This window comes from Lycorma delicatula, chromosome 7 (assembly GCF_047948215.1).
Source record: "Lycorma delicatula isolate Av1 chromosome 7, ASM4794821v1, whole genome shotgun sequence".
NCBI classification, from domain to species: domain Eukaryota; kingdom Metazoa; phylum Arthropoda; class Insecta; order Hemiptera; family Fulgoridae; genus Lycorma; species Lycorma delicatula.
The window spans coordinates 77,285,207-77,312,173 of record NC_134461.1 but is presented as its reverse complement, the minus strand read 5'-3'; the positions used below and the strand labels follow the sequence as shown (position 1 = coordinate 77,312,173).

At 31.5% G+C, this 26,967-nt stretch overlaps 1 protein-coding gene across 1 annotated transcript in view; it reads right to left on the bottom strand.

The window, feature by feature from the left end:
• Positions 1 to 305: 305 nt before the first annotated feature.
• Mys45A (SDA1 domain containing protein Mys45A) overlaps positions 306 to 26,967 on the bottom strand; it is a 51,343-nt gene continuing 24,681 nt past the window's right edge. Inside the window, exons 10-18 of the mRNA XM_075370247.1 lie at positions 26,210 to 26,268; positions 24,164 to 24,240; positions 17,725 to 17,899; positions 14,746 to 14,844; positions 13,825 to 14,046; positions 11,382 to 11,596; positions 6,921 to 7,005; positions 1,056 to 1,211; positions 306 to 392 (exon numbers count right to left, since the gene is read on the bottom strand). Of these exons, the coding sequence (XP_075226362.1) occupies positions 348 to 392; positions 1,056 to 1,211; positions 6,921 to 7,005; positions 11,382 to 11,596; positions 13,825 to 14,046; positions 14,746 to 14,844; positions 17,725 to 17,899; positions 24,164 to 24,240; positions 26,210 to 26,268 (1,133 nt within the window). The 3' untranslated portion in view covers positions 306 to 347. The remainder of the gene's footprint in view (positions 393 to 1,055; positions 1,212 to 6,920; positions 7,006 to 11,381; positions 11,597 to 13,824; positions 14,047 to 14,745; positions 14,845 to 17,724; positions 17,900 to 24,163; positions 24,241 to 26,209; positions 26,269 to 26,967) is intronic.

Sequence of the window (26,967 nt, the reverse complement as noted above, 5' to 3'; positions counted from 1 at the left end):
CACATCATTGCAAATCAGCTGATTTTGAATTCCAGAGTTCTAAGGCTCAAATCCTAGTAAAGGCAGTTACTTTTATATGGATTTAAATACTAGATCGTGGTATCTTGGTGGTTGGATTTCAATTAAGCAGATATCTCAGGAATGGTCAACCTGAGACTGTACAAGACTACACTTCATTTACATTCATACATATCATCCTCATTCACATATTCTGAAGTAATATCTTACAGTGGTTCCGAAGGCTAAACAGAAAAAGAAAGTAAGTAGGAAAAATGGTGCAACAAAAATAAATTCACAAAGAAAAGTAGTTTTTAATTTTTTTAATAGATAAGAATAATATAATACAATTATCTCATTCGCTTCTGTTTAACCAGATAATTTCTCAGTGCAATCTGTAGGCAAAGAAAGAAAATAATTACAATAGTTGAAGATAATATTAATGACATTTTTAAACTTTATTTAAAGTTTTTTTTTTAAATACCCCAAAGCAGAACTAATGTATACTAATATTAGACAGTACTCATAAGAATATGTTGCAGATGGAAAAAATACACTAGTGGAGAATAAATCATTCATTCACGCATCAGTAAACTGACTTCACATTCACTAATACATAAGTAGGTGCATCTGTAACTTTAATTTCTTAACTTGTGTTTATCTAGAAATTCACTTTCTCTATTTGTTGAAAGATTTTATTCTTCATTCCTCATACAATTCCTATTTGATCTGCCTATCAAGTGTCTAATAAATCTGAATTTCTAAACAGTTTATTTTTTTAAGGATTTTTTAATGTACACTAAAATTACACACATGTAATCAATACATATCACAAAATACATTAAAAATAATAATGAATAATAAAAATATACATACAATGAAAAATGGTGATAACAATTAATTGGTATCAAACCAGTCTCATTAATTCTCCACAGTTGCAGTACAACATTCTGATGTACAACCCTCACTCAAATTTTCTGATATATAATGTTTTGATAAAACACAACTTAATAAAAGTAATATTGAAAATTTGTTAAGCTAATTATAATAAATTTTACCTGTTTATCTTTAAATGAACGTTTCACTTTTCCCCTTACTTTATGTCGAACCATCATGAAATTCTTATTTTTTCTTTTCTCACGATTTGTTTTACTCGAGAAGGGATCCACTCTTCCATCCTTATAACCAAATTTTTCTCTCCCTTCTTGCCCTTTCTGTATACATAAATTTACAAAATTTTCAATACTTCAATAAATATTACAAAATAAATAAAACCAACTTACACACACAAAAATATGTAATAACAAAAATTTAAGAATGAAAATTAATTTCTAAAATCTCTTAAATACTAAAAACTTCTAATTTTTTTATTTTTTTTACAATTCTTAAAGTATATGCAATAATGTTAGTTTTTTATTTTATTCTTATTTAAGGAAGCCCTCGAACCCTTTAAATCAGTTGGTAGCCAGTATTATAGACGGCATTCTTTTCCTCTTTCATTTACTATGGAATTTGAGGTATTTGCTATAACATCAAGCTGGAAAAAATGTAGCTTAATGTCAGACATAGTGCATCTGGTGAAATTCAAGTTATTTTAGCTAATGAATCACAATTCTAATTCAAAACTGAAATAGGAAACTTATGAAAAATAACTAACTATGAACAAAAAAAAATTCACTGAAGCATTGTAGAGATGGTGCATTATTGGCACAAAAATGAAAATTGAACAGATATACACCAGATTCTGTACCATCATGGAACAGTTACTATGAGAATTGGAAAGCTATATCTGACAAAAATTATTAGCAATTACGCAATAGCTTGCAAACAAATTTTATTGCTTACATAACAAAAAAATGAAACATGTAATTATCATTGCAATCATTATTTTAAATTGAGAAGAAAAAACAGAAAGAAAACTTGCAATAAAATTAGTTTTATATTCTTATTACTTACTTCCTTGTACAAAGTAAAGGAAGTACTGTCATCGCAAAAAATTTAGGTTTTCAGATTTCAATGGAAATATCCATTTTGACCATCCCTAAATCCATTTTGGCTAGTTTCGGCATGACATCTATACGTACATATGAATGTACGTATCTCACATAACTCAAAAACAATTAGTTGTAGGATATTGACATTTTTTATTTAGGACTTTTGTAACATCTAGTTCTGCACCTCCCCTTTTGATTGCAATTGACTGAAGCAAAAATGTCAAAAAAAAGCAAAAAGTGCAAAAAAATTTGGATTTTGGACTTTTTCTTAACTGCAGTAATAAGCCTTCATTAAAGCTTTTCAACAATATATATATATATATGTACTTATTTTCATCGGTTCCAGAATTATAGCCAAAAAAAATTTTAATTAATGAAATATTTGGCCTCCTCTATGAATCATGAGACCTTGCCATTGGTGAGGGGGCTTGAGTGCTCAGGGATACAGAGTAGCTGGACCGAAGGTGCAACCATATCAGAGAGGTATCTGTTGAGAGCCAGACTAAGGAATGATTCCTGAAAGAGGGCAGCAGCTCTTTCAGTAGTTGTTAGGGGCGTGAGTCACAATGACTTAAATGGCCATATCAACATTTTTTTTTTTTCCAAGAAAATGTGGCTCTCTGCATTTTCACTTAACAATAATGGAGGCGCCTTCCTTGGTAAAATATTCCGGAGGTAATATAGTCCCCCATTCGGATCTCCGGGTGGGGACTACTAAGGAAGGGGTCACCAGAAAAGTAAAAAATAACATTCTACGAGTCGGAGCGTGGAATGTTAGAAGCTTAAAAAAGGTTGGTAGGGTAGAAATTTTAAAAAGGGAAATGGATAGGGTGAATGTGGATATAGTAGGAATTAGTGAGGTTCGGTGGGAAGACTTGTGGTCTTGTAATTTTAGAGTAATTAACTCAGCGTCAAATAATGGGCAGGCAGGAGTAGGTTTTGTGATGAATAAGAAGATAGGGAGGAGAGTGGAGTATTTCAAGACGCATAGCGATAGAATCATTGTAATAAGGATAAAATCAAAACCTAAACCGACAACGATTGTTAATGTCTATATGCCTACAAGCGCCCATGATGATGATGAGGTAGAGTGTGTATACGAAGAGATTAAACACGTAAAAAGCAATTAAACACGTAAAAGGAGATGAAAATTTAATAATAGTTGGAGATTGGAATGCAAGCATTGGAAAAGGCAAGGAAGGAAATATAGTGGGTGAATACGGGCTGGGCAAAAGGAATGAAAGAGGGGACCGACTTACAGAGTTTTGCACGAAGTATAATTCAGTAATTGCCAACACCCAATTTAAAAATCATAATAGAAGAATATACACTTGGAAAAAGCCAGGCGATACTGCAAGGTATCAGATAGATTATATCATGGTTAAGCAAAGATTTAGAAATCAACTCGTTGACTGCAAAACTTACCCTGGAGCAGACATTGATAGAGACTATAATTTGGTGATAATGAAATGTAGATTGGGGTTTAAAAACCTGAAGAAAAGGTGTCACGTAAAAAGCAATTAAACACGTAAAAGGAGATGAAAATTTAATAATAGTTGGAGATTGGAATGGAAGCATTGGAAAAGGCAAGGAAGGAAATATAGTGGGTGAATACGGGCTGGGCAAAAGGAATGAAAGAGGGGACCGACTTACAGAGTTTTGCACGAAGTATAATTCAGTAATTGCCAACACCCAATTTAAAAATCATAATAGAAGAAAAAGCCAGGCGATACTGTAAGGTATCAGATAGATTATATCATGGTTAAGCAAAGATTTAGAAATCAACTCGTTGACTGCAAAACTTACCCTGGAGCAGACATTGATAGAGACTATAATTTGGTGATAATGAAATGTAGATTGGGGTTTAAAAACCTGAAGAAAAGGTGTCAGATGAATCGGTGGAATTTAGCTTGAGGAAGAGGAAGTAAAGAAGATTTTGAGGAGGACATCGCAAGAGGTCTGAGAAAAAAAGATAAGGTAGAAAATGTAGAAGAAGAATGGGAGAATGTTAAAAAGGAAATTCTTAAATCAGCAGAAGCAAACTTAGGCGGAATAAAGAGAACTGGTATAAAACCTTGGGTTTCAGATGATATATTGCAGCTGATGGATGAACGTAGAAAATATAAGAATGATAGTGATGAAGAAAGTAAAAGGAACTATTGGCAATTAAGAAATGCTATAAACAGGAAGTGCAAACTGGCGAAAGAAGAGTGGATTAAAGAAAAGTGTTCAGAAGTGGAAAGAGAAATGAACATTGGTAAAATAGACGAAGCATACAGGAAAGTTAAGGAAAATTTTGGGGTACATAAATTAAAATCTAATAATGTGTTAAACAAAGATGGTACAGCAATATATAATACGAAAGGTAAAGTCGATAGATGGGTGGAATATATTGAAGAGTTATACGGAGGAAATGAATTAGAAAATGGTGTTATAGAGGAAGAAGAGGAAGTTGAGGAGGATGAAATGGGAGAAACAATACTGAGATCTGAATTTAAGAGAGCATTAAAAGATTTAAATGACAGAAAGGCTCCTGGAATAGACGGAATACCTGTAGAATTACTGCGCAGTGCAGGTGAGGAAGCGATTGATAGATTATACAAACTGGTGTGTAATATTTATGAAAAAGGGGAATTTCCGTCAGACTTCAAAAAAAGTGTTATAGTAATGATACCAAAGAAAGCAGGAGCAGATAAATGTGAAGAATACAGAACAATTAGTTTAACTAGTCATGCATCAAAAATCTTAACTAGAATTCTATACAAAAGAATTGAGAGGAGAGTGGAGGAAGTGTTAGGAGAAGACCAATTTGGTTTCAGGAAAAGTATAGGGACAAGGGAAGCAATTTTAGGCCTCAGATTAATAGTAGAAGGAAGATTAAAGAAAAACAAACCAACATACTTGGCGTTTATAGACCTAGAAAAGGCATTCGATAACGTAGACTGGAATAAAATGTTCAGCATTTTAAAAAAATTAGGGTTCAAATACAGAGATAGAAGAACAATTGCTAACATGTACAAGAACCAAACAGCAACAGTAACAATTGAAGAACATAAGAAAGAAGCCGTAATAAGAAAGGGAGTCCAACAAGGATGTTCCCTGTCTCAGTTACTTTTTAATCTTTACATGGAACTAGCAGTTAATGATGTTAAAGAACAATTTAGATTCGGAGTAACAGTACAAGGTGAAAAGATAAAGATGCTACAATTTGCTGATGGTATAGTAATTCTAGCCGAGAGTAAAAAGGATTTAGAAGAAACAATGAACGGCATGGATGAAGACCTACGCAAGAACTATCACATGAAAATAAACAAGAACAAAACAAAAGTAATGAAATGTAGTAGAAATAACAAAGATGGACCACTGAATGTGAAAATAGGAGGAGAAAAGATTATAGAGGTAGAAGAATTTTGTTATTTGGGATGTAGAATTACTAAAGATGGACGAAGCAGGAGCGATATAAAATGGTGAATAGCACAGGCGAAACGAGCCTTCAGTAACAAATATAATTTGTTTACATCAAAAATTAATTTAAATGTCAGGAAACTTTTTGAAAGTATATGTTTGAATTGTTGCTTTATATGGAAGTGAAGCTTGGACAATCGGAGTATCTGAGAAGTAAAGATTAGAAGCTTTTGAAATGTGGTGCTATAGGAGAATATTAAAAATCAGATGGGTGGATAAAGTGACAAATGAAGAGGTATTGCGGCAAATAGATGAAGAAAGAAGCATTTGGAAAAATATAGTTAAAAGAAGAGACAGACTTATAGGTCACATACATCCTGGAATAGTCGCTTTAATATTGGAAGGACAGGTAGAAGGGAAAAATTGTGTAGGCAGGCCACGTTTGGAATATGTAAAACAAATTGTTGGGGATGTAGGATGTAGAGGGTATACTGAGATTTTATTACAATAGTTCATTAAAAGTAATTTTCAAAACTGATGTAAAGATTTATTATATAACTCACATATACTCTTAGAAGTATAGACTACATAGAATATCTAGGGCAGGTTCATGATTGCCACAACTATGAGGCATGTTTTTAAACTACTGTTTTGAAATTCTGCTGCTGTTACACTGCGGTGGGCATTTCACACATGCGTACTGTGTACCCACATCTGTTGGCAAGCCATAGATGCCATTATGGAAATATTCAACTGTGTTTACGTTAGTGAGTATTTGAAATGCCTCCCCTGAAAAAGAATGCTGCCGACTTGAAATGTGTGGTGTGATTCGTTTTCTTAATGCTAAAGGTGTGAAAGCGGCTGAAATTCATCGTCAGATCAGTAAAGTGTATGGAGAAAACATTATAAGCATTGGAATGGTACAAAAATGGGTTAGAAATTTTAAAGATGGCTGCCAGAATGTTCATGATGAGGAACGAAATGGCAACCTTCTGTCATTACTGAAGATTTGGTGCAGAAAGTTGATGAAAAAGTGAGAGAAAACAGAAGCTTTACGATTTCTTTGCTATCTGAAGAATTTCATCGAGTTTCAAGAAGTGTTGTCTATGAAATTGTGACTAAACACTTAAATTATCAACGATGATGGTGTCAAAGCAACCAGGTTGCAGTGGTTATTAAGTCAGGCAGCAGACTTCTATGACAACAGTGTTCAAAAGCTGGTTGCACGATACAAGTGCCTTAATATTGGTGGTAATTATGTAAAAAAGTAGATTAAAGTACAGGCTTTCACGTAAAAATAAAATTGTTAAGAATAGTTTACTTTTTTTTTTTTAATTTCAAAACGGTACTACTTTAAAAACATGCCTCCTACTTTTTTTTTTATACATACAATTAAAAAAAAATGGTTATCAATTCCAAGGCATTCTTCTTCTTATGTGTAGATATGTAATATCTACAAACCATCTTGTATTATTAACTATTTTATTTACCAGTTACAAAAAAAAAATAATAATTTGTTCTCACCCTAATTGATTCAATTCGTTGCTGTTTGTCATGTTTTCTCTTCTTATGAATCATTTCGATGTCAGCCAGTGAAACCAATTCATTTCTAAACAAAAAAAAAGAGTAAACATTGTGAAAATATTAAGTGATGGATCTATTTTAAAGCAGAAAAAATGTCATAGAATGAAAAAACTCTGAGTTTTATATAAAGAATGTGCTATCCTACTGAATTAAAATAAGAAAAAATGATACATAAAGTAAAAATGAATAACCTAATTAAAGAACTAAATGTACATTTTGATTTTAAAGCAAATAATAATTAAGTTAGAATGGAAGGTAAAAAGAACAAAAAAACCATAATTAAGAAGCAAAAGAAAAAAGTAATATAAGAAAAATGATAATATAAATAATACAGACCCAAAAATATGGTCATATTATTACTTTTTGGCTGTAAGTTATTTTACTACATTTTTTATAACTACTGAAAATGATTATACTGCTCAAAAAAAAAATTTTTTTAATGTTTCCTTCACTTCATGAGTCAAATCTTACTAATTTTAGATTGAGAAAAACAAATATGACAGAAAAATCTTTATTAGCTCTAGTTTCTGTGATTAAGAGAAAATAATACATTTTAATTACATATACCAACAATGTAGAATGTTCATTCGATATTTTTTTAATGACACTTGCATTCTAAGAGTTCTTAATTGATGGAAGAATAACTAGCAGTTGGTTGTGTCTGAAGAAAATCATTTGATGGCTTCATAAGATCATTGTCTTTTGGCTTTCCTCTTGTAAGCGAGTTCCACAGTATCCCTACACACAGACCAGCAGTAATCCGCAAGCATTGCTTCATTCCAATGGCCCTAATATCTTTGTTACATTACAGAAATATCCTGATGGAATCTTTGTGTTCATCGACAACTCCACAATTAGGAGGGAAAAAGTCCAGGTGTGAGTGGAGAAAATGGATTTTAAGGGACATGTTGCATCCGAGTTGACGGTATTTTTTCAGAAGTACTGTCACTAACTGACTGTAGTTTTCATCTCTTTTGTTGCCTAAAATTCCATAAATGACTCCCTTTAAGACATCCCAAGCTTCCTCTACTTTCTCCTTCAAAATTCAGTCAAATGCAGGATCTTTTACAAGTTGTCAAATCTGTGGCCCAACAAAAATACCTTCTTAACTTTTGCATCATTTAATGTAGGAAATTTGTCTCTTAATTACTTAAAGACCTGTCCTTCTCGTTTTGACAAAATTTTTCATCAAACCTAACTGTTACGAACAATCTCGCCTGAAGACCGTTAACACATTGTGGTAGATTTTAGAGCGAGGTTGGACTGTATTTTTATAGGTGATGAAGTGAAACAACGCCTTGTTGCTTACTGAATTGCTCTTTAATTACTTGTCTTGACATTTTTATAATGTATAATTGAACTTGATAGAGCATGAACATAACACATATAATAAGAATGAATAATATATAAATATAAAACTAATGTAAGCGTTCATCCGAACACTGTCCATCCAGACTGAAAGTGCATATGACCACTCTGGATTGGATTCAAGCACAGAATGAAAGTCACTACCTCATAATGACCACTCCCTGCGGCATTATGACATAGGAAATAGCATGATCAGATCACCTGACCAAGCTTACCATGGGGCCTCTAGCCCCTGCTAGATAGCAGCATCCGACAGCACAAGTGGAATGGAACACCAGTTTTATATGAAGGGTGGAAGAACATCTTTTGGATCCACGAGAGGCTTGATAATGACATTTTTCTCACTAGAGTTCTCTTGCAGGCCAGTCTGCTTGAATATAATGTGATTTCCTACCCCTACTATCCCACATACAAGAAAACTAGCAGTATTTAGTGTACCCCAGTTGCATTCCTACAAGTACAGCAATGATTCTTAGATCACCACAGATTTTCCACTTGGGTTCAGTATATTTGATTGACATAATTGATGTCAGTCTAGGAGGATTGCCATGTTTCCATAAGTCTCCTTCATGTGAACTACATGACCAACAGGATTAGAAGGAAGACAGACTTTTGCCGTGGTGAAGTAATACAGCTTTCAAACTAGGCTTGCAGGAGTCATTGAATAGCTTCCAATCAGTTGGATCATGATTCAAATTAAAAATTTCATCAAAACATTAATATCGCAACAAACGAGATTGTTTTTCTTCTCAAAAAAAAAAGCAGATCCCTATGACAATGTCTGTATTGTGAGACCCTGACATCATGATGGAGAAGATTACATTGCTGTAGTTTTGACACTAGAAGTTCTGCCTCTCCTTTGACAAATCAAGGTCTCAAATGAGATCACTCAATTCTGATTGACTCAATCTGTGCAGTTTATCATCTTTTTCGTCAAAATCAGAGTCAAGGGATGTGAAAAGCTTGTTGGGTTCTTCTTCTTCCACACTGTCTTCATCTTCTACTTCAAGTTCGTAATTTTGGGGTGGAGTAGAAACTGATAAACTGTCTGAATATGGAATAGGTCGAATGGAAGATAAGAGTATTGAACTGTTTCTCTTTTCTTCATTGACAATCCTGCCTTTACAGCTGGAGTCAAGCAGACATAGCAGTTACCTGTATGGTTTGTAGCCTCCCGCTAAACCATTTACACAGCAAAAGCCAGAGATCATTTTTTTATTTTTCAGCCATTCTCATAGTATAACTGAACAAGAGTTGGAACATATATGTGGATCCCATGACTTATCCTAGTCCCCTATCTTCATACCAAAATAATGCTGATAGGCAGTCTTCATAAGAGGTGTCAGAATCAGATTGCATTTCTGTGACAAAAATGTTATTTCACCAAAAATATAACAAAAATTATTCACTGAATTTACACATTATTGTGGCATTTTGATTTAAAAAATTCTTCACTTCAAAAGCACTCGAAAATCAGAAATTGTGCACTAATTACAATACAAACAATATGAAACTCAAAGTCACAGCAACAGTAATAATGTTCATAACCTACAAACAGCTGGAGAACATTGTGTTTTGTCATTTATCAAGTGTGACAACTCCAAAAACAAAATTACCCCCAAAGTAAAAATGTAGATCGGGTAAAAAATGACATGTCATTGTATCTCCAAACCAAGAGCTAATCGGTCATTTTTATAGTGATTTTTGAATTCAGCAGATAGAAATACATAAGAATAAGCTATTTTTGAGCCCAAAACATTTCATTGATGGACAGTGTTATTAAACAATTAAAATGCACATCTGGTTCTTTATTTTTACTCCGCACAAAAACTTCTCTTGAGCTCTTACTCTTTATTATTTAACTGATATTTACACTTTTCTAAAAATCTAAAGGAATCATATGTGTTCTGTAGCTTATACATTCTAAAAATGTATGCTGCTTATATATTCTAAAAATTCAAGTAATTCAGTACTTACTTTTTTTTAGATATGATCAATTCACTATATAATTTTTAGGATGGTAATATGGTAGTTTTATAATATGAAAATTCCAGCCCTGATTGGGATTTAAATGCAGTTAGTTCTGGACAGAAAGCAAATGCTACCATTATGTTATTGTCAAGCATATTTTTAATTTCAATATATTTTTAATAAATTGAATAAACAGAAACATGAAGATAAAGATTCAGTTTCTTGTAATGATTATTTTCAGCACTAAACTTGCTTTAAAATTAATGGTTGTTTTATATACTTAAGGAATGACATAAGATTTACGATAGTTATTTTTCATAAATGTTACTAATAACACTTTTATCAACTGAAAATAATCCTATTTAAATAAATAAAAAATTAATGATTGATGAAAAATCATACACAAAGATTTCTCAAATTATGCCTTATTATTATGTTGAGCTACTACTTTGCACTTCTATTAAAAGTCTAACTTATACATGAAGAAACAAAAGGTTAAATAAAAAATTTATATAAAAACCAACCTTTTCTGAAAAAATATCTGAAGTAACAAAATGATCAGAATATGTCATGGATAAAATGAAAACTTTTTTCTTTAATTTAATGAGTAAAAACTCAGAAGGATTACTCAGAAAAAAGAATGCATCATAAATTTACTAACACACATTTAATTTTGGTTGAAACACTAAAACGAAAAAACATAAATGCAAAACAAACACAAAATGGAAGCAAAAATCCATCATTTGAAGAATCTAATTTTGAAAATCACTGTAGGTATAAGAATTAAGTGAAAGAACAAAAGATGATAATAGGTGTAAAATGTCTGTTACTCTTAAATTCATAGGTAATAAAAGGGTATAAATTCAAAAACAACTACATTCTTATTTCTAAAAATAAGAGCCTTCAATATACATATTTAAAAATATTTCACAGAAATTGCTTATTTAAGTAATTCAACTAGGACAATTTTAATTTTTGTTACATTAAGAGAAATTTTTTCCTCTAATAATTTACTATTATGTTTTGTTTTTACAAAGTATTTTGAATACTCCTTCTACTTACTTAGGTTTATTAATAACATCATCAGGATGTGGTCGTTTCTTTCCTCTTTTAGCACTCTCAACCTGTTTTCTAATTAATGCAGCATCAATTCTTTCAAAATCCTCATCAGTGAATATTCTGTCAACACTAAGTATGGCTGCTTGCTGCTTTTTTTCATTAATTATCTCATATTTATTGTAACTATTATTAGTGCTAAGCTGTGAATTATCTGTCACCTGCACAAATCCAATAAGTAAATTTCATTCCATCTTTACACAGAAATAAACATAAAAGTTATAAGACAATTACATCTCTAGTAACCTTAATTCAACCAATATTGAAAAACATAAAAACAAATAATATGTTATTACAATGAAAATTATATCAGCCTATAACATCATACTGCATTAGTAACAGCATAGTGTATATACATTTTTAGAATGTATATTTTTTTTATCCAATAACCAGAATGGTTAGTATTACCTGAGACATTTCAGAAATGAAATCATAATTCAAAAACCATTAATAACATTTAGATGAAAACCTAAAAAATATAGTCTATTTACTATTAGTTTATTTATTTTTAGAGCAATAGTGGGCTTATGCTCAATTAGTCACTTTATGATACCCACCGGGTTGGTCTAGTGATGAACACGTCTTTCTAAATCAGCTGATTTGAAAGTCGAGAGTTCCAGCATTTAAGTCCTAGTAGTTTTTATTTTTACACGGGTTTGAATACTAGATCGTGGATACTGGTGTTCTTTGGTGGTTGGGTTTCAATTAACCACACATCTCAGGAATGGTCAAACTGAGAATGTACAAGACTACACTCATACATATCATCCTCATTCATTCTCTGAAGTATTATCTGAACGGTAATTACCGGATGTTAAACAAGAAAAAGAAAGAAAGTCACACTCTATGATAGATAAATTTTGTAGCCCACAAAAAATGTCAAGACTGGGATTTAAAACTAAATCTTCTGGATGAAAGGCAGGACTACCTCTCCACCCAGGGTTTCAAATAATAAAATCATATCTTCAAATGTAGTGCAAAAAAAATTAAGTGTTTAAACAAATAAACATCAATAAAGCAAATACAATCACAAATACCTTTCTAGAGAGTAATGTTGCACTAACTGTAAGTTGAAAACATAGGAGTTAAAATTATTCCTACTAACAAGAAATATTTTGAAAACTAATGGGACATGAAAATTCATAGCAGGAAAATGAATTGCATAATACATAACAGTGACAAAATAATAATAAATCACATACATGAATCATCAATATATAAGAAGAAGTGATTGTAGAGAGTACAGGGCTCCACAAAAAAAAATTCATTATTAAATAGATTAAAAAGCAAATAAATCTAATGATTTCAAGAGTTTGAAAGATTTTTCAATATCAGTCACATTACCATCCAAAACAACACACATTCTATGTGCTAATGTAAACCACAATGCATCGCATACATGACATATATGATCAAAAAAAAATGTGATGCAATGTTAGGCAGTAGTTATGTAAGGAACACAGAGCATTATCAAATTACATAAATGTTAATCTAAAATGTGCATTAATCTAGTGTGCCCCAAATGCAAATGATAAACTGATTACTTCAAACTGAAGTACAAAATGAGTACTTCAAACTGATTATTTCACAATGAGAACTTCTAAGGCAATACACTAAATTTAATCTGATTTAGCTTATCAATTACTCTCATCTGCTCATTCTACCTAACTGCCTTCAGTCAGTGTTTGACAAGGCATGTGTAGTGTGAAGAAAGAGATTATTCTCAAAAATTGGCTGTCAAGTGGAAACTTCCTTCACACTGCATTAAGTTGTCTGTTGCCTGGAAATCCTACAGGACTAAAAACCCAGCAAAAATATACATATTTCAGTTTCTAGAAAGAGAAAGAGAGAAAAAAAGAGAGAGAGAGATATTAATAAGTATATCATATAAGTAACAGAAAACCACATTCTATATATACGATACATGATAACTGTAGACGGATATTTTAGTATAGTAGGGGAATATAAGCAAAATTGAATTTTGATTAGTTTCATTAAAAAACAGATAGTATAAAAGCTATATTAATAATTTCCAAATTCCAAAATCTGTGATTTTTTAAACACAAAATGAAATGAAATTTTGGCTGTATTTCAATGAATGTAGTGGTAATAAAGAATTAAACTCTTTTACAATTATATTTAAAATAAAGATAAAGGTGCAAAGTTTTATTTTGCTAAGGGGTAGTTTGGCTATCTGTAAACTAACAACATGATTAATTTTACCAGAAAATTGATAAACATTTTTAAAAAAATGTATACCCTTCAGATAACTAATACTAATTCAAAAATATTATAATTACTAAACAAGAGTCAAGAAGAAAAGGACACCCAACTTAATTATAGCTGAAAAAAATTCAAGATGAATTACAGACATTAAAAAATTACTCACTTTATCATCAGAAATAACAATCTTCTTTTCCTGTTCTTTAGACTCATTCTGTTTTCCTTCTTCTGAATCATTTATAATTTCTACTTTTTCATCTCCTTTATTTATCTCGTTCTTATTTTCATCATCATCATCTTCATTATTCTCATCATCAGACGAATGTGAAACATCAACCCATTCACCATCGCTGTCATCATCATCATCACCACTTTTATTATTCTCATTCTACAATATTAAAACAAAAAATAATTATTACAAAAACTTCAGGAAAAGAATAAAAAAATAAAAGATGATTTATAGATAAAATTCTATTTCTGATACTAACACAAATTTAGAAATATTAGAAATTAATAAAGATGACATAAAATTAAATATATTAGAAAAATATTAGATATATAAATATACAAACAAAATTTCAATTTGATAAATCATCATAGTGTTTGAGGGAGACGGTCTTATAAAATCTGCAACAGGTAGCATCACTCATATAATAAACTAATACGCAATTTTCATTAGTATAATGCATTTAATTTTTATGTTCAGTTTAATTAAACATTTCAATCATGACTGAGGAAGTGGGATCCCACGAAAGTACTTTCATTGAAAAATTAAGGCAAAATAAGTCTTATCTCAATATTCTCTACTAGGTGGTTTAATAGAATTTATATATATATAAATTATATTTAAAAGTTGTGACACATATACACACACACACACACACACAAACATTTTTTTATCAAAATAAAATGATTACCACCAAGAGTTGCATATTTAGGCAGATAATTTATTTTCTATACTACCATTATTACAAAAGTTTACGTAAAAATCAATTAAAAAACATACCATTTGAGTTATTAGGAAGTAAAGAACAAAAGTATTAAATATGAACAGCTTAAGACATTTAACATGAAATGGTATACAAACCTCTTCTAATAATACTTCAGCACCAGGAATATAATCTTTAGCATCTACTTCACCATATTTCTTGGCTTTTATTTCTATGGATGCTTCTGTAGGTTTACCCTAAAAAAAAAAAATAATAATTTCAAACCAATTTTTTTTTCTTCATTAATTACTCTGATAAAATTAAATATCACCTCAAAAAAATCTAAAAAGTGCACAATCATACTAACACTTAGATTGATGCATGAAAAATTTATACTAGCCTGTCATAGCAATAACTAACTCCTATCATATAATTGTTGCATTAATTTAGTCCACTCTTCAGAACAGATACTTTTCTGAGATAAGGCATTTTTAAGGAAATTGCAACATCAACATATTTTTTTTAGAGAAAGATTTAGGGCAAATTAAAAAATCCATGTTATCAGGCTTTTTCTAATTTCCAAAAAAACATAGTGTCAAAATTGATGATAAAATCTTTTGATTATAATAACGAACAATTTAATATGTAGGAATTCCATTTCTTATTAATAAAAATAACCTCTCATCATTATTTTAAAATGCTTCTAGATTTTAAATTGAAAGCAGATAAGACAGTTAAAAAGTAACAACCTCTACCTTTCTTTATGTGAAATGAATTAAGTGTAACTAAATAAGAGTGCTAATAATTCAGTTCTTGTATAGCCACTTAGCACAGTGATAAATAAATAGCTTAAATACAAAAAATGTTGTAAAAGTAATGTATTATAAAAAATATACATTCATCAAATTAATATATAATAGAAAAGTAAACAACAGTCAATGCAATTCAATCCTGAATTTTTTCAGGACACATAAAAAAGCTTAAAACCTATTTTGCTGTTGCACATCTCAACCTATCGACCTAAATTGTTAGAATCTGCAGAAAAAACTTCAACCTTCTACTTATTATAAATTATATTGTTGTGTTGTGGGTCTGACACAACTTTGATATTCACTTAATACTGAAAAACTGTTAATTCTACTTCAAAATAGCATAATTGCAAAAAACACTCCAATCATTTTTTAGCAACGTAAGGAAAAATGATGTTTTAATAATTAAATTAATAAATTGATAGTAAAAGCGCTTAAAATTCTCAAGAATCAATTAATATAATAATTGCGTTAATATAAGTGCACTAAATAGTAGCATCTCAGACAAGCTTACGATTTAAAACAGTAATGCTTCTTACACTACTACAATAAAAGTTGACAAGTTTCAGATAATTATGCATTTTATCAAGAAATTAAGTTTTGTTTACATTCTTAGAGAAAGAACCAAAAAAACTGGTTAAACCACTGGACAAACCAAAAAAAAATAATTCTCTAAATTTATATAAACTAATAACCACAGATAAATATACTAAACATTTAGTTAGATCTCTTGATGTCAGAAAGAATTTATAAAAAAAAATTAATAATTTATTAATATTTTATGTAATACATAAGTATTTAATCTAAGATATTAAGTGATCAAAATACTATTTCATTGCGATACTAATGATAAAAAAAAATAATAATTTATAATTGATAAAAAAAAATAATAACAAAAAACATTTTAAATGTATATATTTAGGATTACAATAGTAGTAAAACATACACAATTTGAGATTTAGCACGTGCTAAAAGGGCAAACAATAAATGACTGTTACCAAGACAGGCATACATTTATACAAAAATTCACATTCATTTTGTTAAATTCATTTAGAAACTCATTACAGCCATTGTATACCTATTCACGTACCAGCATTTTAATTGATTATCTGAATACTGCAAGGCGCATGGCAAAAATGTTAGTGGAATTTGTTACATTTGAGTTGGAGATCCATTTAAATATATATTGGCCTTTCTTCAAATACTACAGAGGACATAACTAACACGTATAGATTTTTCATTCCTATTTCTAAAGCCTGAGAAAAATATATTTCATTTTTTAATTGCCACTGGAGCATTCTGTGCAAACCATAAGTTAAATTTCTCAGTGGTAGATTTTACAGATTTTTTAAAAGTGAATAACTTGTAGTAAGTGAATTATTTTTCTTTTCATTACTACTGCAGGGTTAACAGTGAAAATTATTAGATTACACAACTTTTTTTTATGTGCAGGTAAAATTCTTCCTGCATTAACATACAAGCATGATCTACCCTTAATTGTAAATGGCTTATCTGGGAGGTTTGGAGGTGCATATATTTTTATGAACTACATTAACAATTCAGACAAGGCTATGAAATATTTAATTTTATTACACTTTAAAATACATACTTTTTTTTTAAATACCAAACACAGTTATGTGATTAGCTCATTGACAAATAACAGACAACTAGAAAAAATTATTAGTTACAAGTATTTTTTTTTAAATTGATTTTATACTATCTTTTTCAAGCTCGTATAAATAGGTTACAAAGATTTAAAATGTCATAGATACCACAGCCAACGTTTTTTGTCACAATTTTGAAAAACCTAGATAAATTGAAGAGGTATAAAATGAGATCTATTAGATCAATTTACACCTCTGTATTAAGTATTGAAATGAAAAAGAATACCATGTACCTCCTGTCAAAAAGTGATAAAACTGCAAACAGCACAAAAAATTCCTTACATAAAACCACTTACACAAAACAAAAATTAATTACTAATTAGGATAAAAATCATTAATGGAAGAAGTCTGTGAATAAACTAATTCTCTCTTGATTTTCTGTGAACACTCAATTAAAAATTAAGGGGATAACATCAATGCAAAAAAATTGCATCTCAATAACTATAAATAAAAAATCCAGAAATCCCAAAATTAAATACTACAGATGGAATTGATGAATAATTTAGGTTTGGGTAACTAAACAAAGTACAATAATTAGGAGATTAAAAAGTGTTAAAAATATTTTTTAAAAAGTAAACAGACACTAAATTTCACTATCTCTTACCAATAAGAAGAAATATATAAATTAAAGAAAATATTCAAAAGCATATATAAAAGGGTATACCCGATTTTTTTTGTGAAGAAGTTCTGGCATTGAACTGCGGTATAGATGTATCAGTGATTTAGCAGCCATTGCTACACTTTTCTCCCTATAATTTTTATACTCAGCAAGATCATGCAACAAATCAGCTGTCATAACAAGAGGACAACGTAAACATAATTCTCTTACAGCATTCAACCTTATAAAACAAAAATAAGAGATTTTTTAAATCAAGAATATAAACATAATTAAATTCAATAAATTTATTTCAATATATAAATAATTATTTAAAGAACATTAACTGCAATTAAATATACATACCTATTCTGTTACATTTTTTCTTTTTTTTTCTGTTTAGCCTCCGGTAACTACCGTTTAGATAATTCTTAAGCGGATGAATGAGGATGATATGTATGAGTGTAAATGAAGTGTAGTCTTGTACATTCTCAGTTCGACCATTCCTGAGATGTGTGGTTAATTGAAACCCAACAACCAAAGAACACTGGTATCCACGATCTAGTATTCAAATCCGTGTAAAAATAACTGGCTTTACTAGGACTTGAACGCTGTAACTCTCGACTTCCAAATCAGCTGATTTGGGAAGACGCGTTAACCACTAGACTAACCCGGTGGGTTTATTCTGTTACATTATTAGGCATCAAAATTAGTACAGCAAACTATCAAATAATGACTGATTTTCTAGAGGAAATTTTTTTCTATTGATGATCATAATAGGTCTCAAATGGGTACTTCTACAAAAGAATTTTGCTTATGGGAAATTTCTACAGAAATTAAAGGTGACAATACTAAGTTCAGTTAATAACGCGTCTGGAACCTTTAAATTCATCTGTTGGTTTTCTTCCAATTAAGCAATAAAAGTCAAGATAGGAAAAGGTAAACAACAGATCTGTACAATGCTAGTCAGATACTAAATTTGGTTACAATTATCAAATCATAATTAATTAAACTGTAGTATAACATGATTGAATAATAGTGTCAATAATAAAGTGCCAGCACAACATTTATAACTCCCTTAATCTATGGTGCTGGTCTAGCGAACAAATATTGAATCAGATTGATAATCTGATCAAATCAAACATCATTTAAGTAATCCTTTTTGGTCATCCACATACTATTCCTTACACTTTCTCCAGGAATCCTTATCATTATATACCATCCTAAGTCACTGTGTTTTGGCATTATTATAATTAAACAAAATGGTACAAGTTTCCAACTGAAGAAATTACTAAAGTTTGGATAGTCTATGCAATTTAACCTCAAAATGTTTAATTTCCAAATGCCTATAATCACACCTTTTATCTTAACGAGATAATCAGATTTTTCTCTTATTTCTTGCTGCAAAGGTTTCACTCCTAGCTCAGTATTGTTGATAATCATAAATGCATACTTGGACTTTATGACACCCTTTACATGTTATAATATCATGTTGTCTTACACTGTAAGAGAATTTTTATAAAGAAAAAAAATTTAATTGTTCAGCATATTTTTGTTTTTAAAAACATTGTGTAATATTATTCTGTTCTAAATGATTTTATAAATCGGTTAGAGCTGACTAGTAACAAAACGAGAACAGTTGAAAAAATGAAAAAAAAATTAAATATTTACTAATGGTTTCAAATACTTACACATTTACTTTACATAATCACCATTTTTTCCAAACCCTTTTGATATCATGAAGCAAGCTTCTTCACCGTGCCTCATACAGTACATTTAATGTCTGGTTGAGAAATAAATAAAATTATTTAATGTAGATTAGATTCATTAATTAAAGTTTCTCATCAAATTTCCTTATGAATGGACCTGAACACATTTATAAAACTCAACTATAACATAACTCAACATAACATAACCCTGACCTCAAAACTATCACTTGTAACAGCTTGTGACACCACTCGTGTTGTTATGTTACTATACAAGTCCTGTGTGATACTGATGTACTGCTCTGGTATAAGTTGGGCTCTTAGTGCTTGCCATATGAGCTTGCATGGTATTCGGTCAAAAGCCTTGAAGAGGAGGTTAGGAGGAGCCTTAAGAGGAGGTTACTCTGGAAGGAGGTTATGGATTCAGATGGCCTATCTCCTAATCAATATGGCTTTGTGAAGGAGAGGTCGACCGTGGATGCTATCCAGCATGTCCTTGAATGGGCAGAAGATCAGGCTGGGGACACCTGGTGTTGACGAAGAATACCGTTATTGGTTCATGTATAAGTGGATATTTGCTGAGCCTCATTAATCTCCATTTACATGAGAGGAAGGTGTCAACACAGACTGAAGACACAGTATTATCCTTTGACATGTTTGGTGGGGTTCCGCAGGGGTCGGTCTTGGGCCCACTCTTGTGGAACCTTGCCTTGACAGGTTGTTACACCTCAATTTTGATGGGGATGTTGAGCTACTACCTGCCTATACCAACGACCTGGCTATCCTGGTCGCCAGCTACACTGAGGCTGAAGTCGGGAAGCTGGCAAATTCTACAGTCCATCAGGTGAGTGAATGGCTGCATTTAAGGGGGCTTGAGGTTGGCTCTTCATAAGACCATGGTGATTGCCCTTGTGGGAAGGAGAAGGATCCGTGAAATAAGAGTTATAATTGGAAAGATCACCGTTCGAATCTCAAGGGTGTGCTAAATGCCTCGGCGTGTGGATTGAAAAGAATCGACACTTCAATACTCATATGGCAAAGGTTGCTGAACATGCTGAGACTTCTATGGTTAAGTTGGATCAGCTTATTGGAAATCACCAAGGACTGAGGGTATCTAAGAGGCATCTTATTTTGCAAGTAGCTTTGTCCATTATTTTTTACACTGTACCTGCCTGGATTAAGGCATTTGATTACAAAAATAATGCTAATAGGCTGTCATTGATCCAACGGCGAGCAGCCGTTGGATCAACGACAAGATACCTGGAATGCCTCGCCTACTGGGGAATGGACTCGGCATATTATGTATAATATTGAGCTTGGATTAGTTTGGCTTACTCCGGAGAGGACCATGAACTACATGTTGTCCAGTAGGCGGGCCTGGGATGTTGTTGAGAAGCTTGCTTCAAGAATACTGATTACAAAAACCCGTGATGCTTGGGAGTTGGATTGTGAGTAACTGTGGGCTGCATGACATGTGTGAATATGGAGGGAGGTGAAAATTAGCCTCTCATGGAGTCGCCGTCTGTCCTGGCTTGCTTGGGTGGGCAGTGGCGAAGAAGTTTGGAGACATCGGATCTCTTGCGTCTTCCTGCTGAGTAGCGATTTTTTGAGGGTTACATTTAGATCTACACCGGCAGGGCAGTCTGCAATGGCTGTTCTTACTGCAGTGGGTAAATCAAATAACAGAAGATCCAATCGGCGGCCAGACCTACCATGTCAGACATTATGCCAGTAGGTGGGGAGGGCCGTCTTAAAAGATGTGCCCCTGCATAATGCAATACTTTAGTGTTGGTCCCACACAGGGGTATAGGAAGGGGAAAAAGTCAATAAAGATAAAGTGGAGATCTTTTTCCAGGACTTTATAATTGTCCATCAGTGTTCTTACACAGTGTATAGCATCCGTGGTGCCCACTCCGACAGTAAAACCACACTGGTTTATGGTTATGGTGGAAAGTTTATTTAGCCTACTGATAATGTGACTCTTAACCATATCTTCAGGGTACATGAGCTTAATTTAATGGCTCTATAGTTCTCACATTTAGTAATATTCCCCTTGTTATTATAAAATAGTTTCATGTTACCGAGTCTCCAGATGGCATCTTCCCAGACGTAAGGAAGATTAAAAACGTTTGTCAGCCATATAACTCCAGCTGTGGCCATTTTCTTCCAGAGTTCTGCTAGGACTTGATCCAAACTGGTGGCTTTACCATTTTTCATACTAGAGATAGCCATTCTCACTTCGGATAGTACGATAACCTCAATAGGGCCAAATATATAAGGGAGTGGTACAGGCGGCTCTTGTGGGAATTCCTCATTTAGAAGATGTTGGAACTACTCTTGCCATCTGTTGTTAATTTTATCGTTTGATGCAAGTTTCCTGAAGCATCATTGATGTACTTGTTTTGTTTGAAATCCTGTGCTTGTTTGTAACATTGTTTGGCTATTTTGAATATTTCCTTATCAGTTTTAGCATTTTCTAGTCGTGTGATCAGAGTTTTGTTGGTCAAGACTTTGGTGATAGCAACAGCTTTTTTGCAATATTATATGCATCTTTATCCATATTTCTTTGTTGCCATACCTTAGAGCTGTTTTCCTTCTCTGATCTTTGAGCTTTTATTTGATATCATCAAACCACCAGCTAGCATCTTTTCTGCTATTCAGTTTGCTTTTACGCCGAGTTCTTCCTTGGCAATGCTGGTAATTCGGTTGTTGAGATCGTTCCATGTTGTGTTAGCGTCTTGGGTCATGACAAAGTCAATGAGATAATCTTTGACTCTTTTATGGCCTGGTTACCTTCTGATGTTTTTAACTTGTACCATTTAATCTGAGGACAAGCTATAGCTTTGTGTTTTGTGTTCCAAATGTGCATTCAGAGATTACGAGGATTTGATGTTGGCTGGTCAGAGGCTCTCCTGGGATGACTTTACAGTACTTAAACAGCGCGTGCATCAAACAGTCGCACAGAAAAAAGTCTTGAGACTGAGATTTTCCACTCCTGTGACTAGGTGTTCACTCTTTTTCTGGAAAAAGTGTTGATTATTGGCATGTTGTGATTAACAGTGAGTTCTAAAATATCCTTTCCCTGATCATTTGAGGTGCTGAACCCAAAGTTCCCGTGGATATGTGTGCCCTCGGAAGCTTTTTGACTATATCAATTTAGATCTCCTGCAATTAATTTTCTTTCTGTGTTATGTATGCCCAAAAGCACATCATATAAGTCCTCCCAAAAACACTCCTTCTCCTGCCTATTACAACCTGTCTGGGACGCATATACAAAGATAATGTTAATAGGACGTTGTAATCAACTTCCTGATTATCTAATACTAGTTTTAGGTACCTTATTCTGTCATTTATTCTATAACTCAATGTTTGAGGTGTTTGTCAAGAATTCTACTCACACCATTTCTTGTTGTTGATGAGTCATTCTACAGGAGTTGGTAGTCTAACCAATATCCCTAGATTTAGCACTTTTCCATTTAATTTCTTGGATGCAGCATATTTTTATAGTGCTCCTATTTAAGATCTGTCAATTTTTGACTGCGTCCAGTCAGTGAACCAATTTCCATGTCGCTATACACATATTATTAGTGTTATGCACACTTCATTCGGGAATCTGACCATCACTTTCAGGAGATGTCCTAGTATTTATCGCTTCACTATTTTGGTGCACTTTCATATTGTATCAAGAGAATTTGACATTTTACAGCCGGTTGTCACCTGAAACCAAGACTGTAACCTTACAAAAAGGTTAGGTTGCCGCCACTGATCTTCTCGAGAATCTTCCACCACCGATCCTTTTGTTCATTCCAGCCTGAATGCACAGCACACCTACAGCACCAACTGGGATTACAATTTTTAGATGAATGCAAGGAATAACAAAAAAAATCACTACTCTGAATATGTCGAAGAAGCCCGAAGATGGAGTTTGATATGGAGTGTCCTTCTCCAGCCTGTGTAATCCACTGGAGAATTTTATTTCCCTCCAGCCCTCCAGTCATATCTTACATGATGACTGGTAAGCATCCCCTATCTTTGCTACCTGGGGATATGTTCTCTAGGGATATGGCTCCCCCAAGAACATAAAATACCATAAAAATTACCAAATATAATACCATAAAATTGAAATAAACATAAAAATTACCGAATTAAAAAATTGATAAATATTTTTTTGTCTATCAGTAGTGTTTTTATAATAAAGTACTTTTTGGACCAATTTTCATAAACAAATTTACTTGAAATGTATAAGAACTTAATAAGAAGACCAACTTTAACTAATTGTAAATAATTAACCTTCAACTAAACAACTGATAAAAACAGAAACTTATAGAAAAAATCTACACAGCAGAAATGAAACATAGAATAATTAAGTGACATTTGTATGGAATGAATTTTAACATTCCTAATTATAAAAAAATTAATTTTCAAAATAGCAAACTTATTTAAAAGCTTTAATTACTATAAAATTCCAAAATTTTGAAAAACTTTGAAATGCCATTACAAAAAAAATCTTTCTTTCAAAAAATAAAATATATCTATAAAAAAATTAGTTATTAAAACAGGTGGCTGAAGAGCTGGGGTGAAACCAATTAGCTAATACTTTAATACATTTACTAATACTGAAAAAATACAAATATTTTTTATTTTGATGAATAAATTGTTTTATTTATATTGCAGCTCAACACCATAAATAAACTGTCTTTTTTTAATCCAGTTATTTAACTGGAAAAAAGTATAAGACGCACTACATATAATAACTACATACTGTGCATAAACCAGGACTGTCATGAACAATATTTACTAACCCAATTGCCATACAATCAGACGTGTTCCTTTCAGTGACAAAATTATTAACTAATGTTCGCAAAACTGGTTCTAATGCCTGAAACATAATAATCAAACACTTAAATTACAAACTTAACATACTATTTAACCAGTAGTGGGTTATTTCACTTTATTAAAAAGCAAACTCTTAAAAAAAATTATGATAGTAATAAATATTATAAACTATCTTTTTTGATAAAAATATTAAAGAGTAGATAATAAGAAATCAATGGCTTGAACATTAAAAGGCCTTTACTTTCACTACTTTAAGGACTGAAAGAGGTAAAAAAAAAAAAGAAGGGTTTATAAGATAAACATGCAACATTGAAACTGTATAAGCTACACTAATATAAATTGTTTTAAATTTTAGATGACTTGAGTAAGATTTAAATCAAGTTCAAGACCATAGGAATAGCAATGATTAAAACAAAGTATAAATTAATTTAAAAAACTGTTCAAATTAAAATGTTCTGTATCTCAATTGTTAACAGTTTTAGAAGAAAAAAGACTTTACAGAAGATCCTAGTTAAGCATAAGATTCAATGCAAAAGAAATTGTAAAACAATGTCCTAAGGTTTTGCAGCCAAGGTCACATATTTAGAATATATATTTCTAAAAAACAGGTGCAAATATATCTCAGTTAAATAAAAATAAATGTTAACCAATGAAAACCAATTTAAAAAATGTTTACATTAAAATCTAATTAAAAATTAAAGTTAAAATAAAAAATTTCAGTTTAGAACAAAAAAAAAACAGCTTCTTTTTTTATCTCCAAAACTCAGCTATTGAACATTTTGTTTTTTATTAATTTTATTTTGGTATGAAGCAATTCAGTATTTCCAAAGTTATGGTGCCCTAGGCCATCACTTAATTTGTTTAAATATACAGAGTGGGCTCTTTACTGCAAGAATACAAAACAATGTGTAATTTTTCAAGGATTTTTCCTGAAATTTTCAGTCCAAATTTCACTAAATGTATTACAAATTATCTCACAGGTGAATGCAACTCCAAAGACTGATGAATTATTGAGTTTCTACAGTAATTTCTGAACAGTATATGAGGTGTTATCAAAAAGTACCTAACCTTAGCTCATAATAAAAAAACATTTTAACCTACTTAATTCAATGACTTGTCCCCTTGAAAATAGGGCACTTCTGATGTAATACATTTATCCCAGTGATATTTCCATAGTTGGAAACATTTTTCAAAGTAATTTTTCTATTAATCACCATAAGTCCTTCTGTCATTTTTTTTTATCTCTTCTCTATTATTAAGCTATCTCTTCTATTCTTCTATCGTGGAATGTGCAGTCACATTCCACGATGTTCCTCCTCCCGCACTACAACTGGTTACTGCAATAAAAAAGGTTGGATACTTTTCAATCACATCTCACACAGTTCTATCATTCATTATAGTCTTAGCTATTTTACTAGCAAATATTAAGTAATAAAAAGCAAAAATCTAAAGCAACATTAGATCCTAAAATGCCTTCAGCTTGCTGAACCCTAATCAATTGCAAGACGGTACACTACATACTGTTAAGACTTGATGATTCCACAACACATGTGCCTAAAATGTCTCTGAGTAGGCAAATAAAATTACATTAAACAAAGTAAAGTACGGATTTAAATGCAAATGATGATTTACACCACAGCTATAACTGGTTTTGATACATCAAATTAAACAATGTTGCATAAAGTTTTCCCACAGAATGAGCAACTGCATATTTTTAGTATAGAAAAGCCAAATCATAGCAGTCAGTGCCACGTGACTGTAAAAGAAATCAGTAGGGTTCAAGAATTTGAAAAGTAACTTCAACTTTTAAAAAGGCAGAAGTAAATTTACATTAAATTATAAAATAACTTATTGACATGAATAAGTAAAGATTACTTCTTAACTCTCTCTTATGAACCACAATTTGAATCCAACCAGTACAATACACAAATGAATGCATGCTTACACATAAACAAACATATAAAAATGATAAATGCAACTAAATACTTCTAATTATGATATTTCAAACTTACATCTGGAGGTACAAGTTCATGAGCTGACTGTGCAACAAACTGCAATAATCGAATCACCTCTACCATGAAAGAAAAGAAAAAAGTGTATGATAAAACAAATTATATTAATATCATGATAAATTTTATTAAATTAGTAACATTTTTTGCTGTTGGTAAAACTTAAGATTACACAATCATACATTAAATGATTAGAACTGACTCATACACCATTCTGAATATCTGGTGCAGCTTTGCTCAATGAAGACACAGAATTTTTTTTTTTAGATGATTAATTCACCAAATAAGCTGGAAGTTTGTGCATGGGAATATGAAGTGGACATTTTTTAGCGTACAAAAAATGCCAAGCTGACCATGATTCAAACATGAATCATCATGAGGAGATTCTATCACTCCAAGATGAAGATCAGTTTATGAAGTAATTGCACTCGGACAACTCTGGATCAAAAGGCCAGGAAGTATAGCTAATTAGAATTTAATAACAGAAATTTTGAAAAAACTATCTAGTTACAAGCTGTGATTGGACCTGGTTTTACAAGATTTATTTCTTCACAAGTTAAGTGATGTTCCATTGAAAAACATTACTTAGCCAATCGATACATAATACGTCAATAAAAATTTTATAATGTGCAAAGCATTTTCATCCCTTTATATAAGATATCATGAAAGAGAAAATTTTAAATAAAAACAAAGCTTCAATTTTAGATGATGAAATAAGACAATGGAAGAAATATGCTAGCTATTATATAGGTAATCAATGT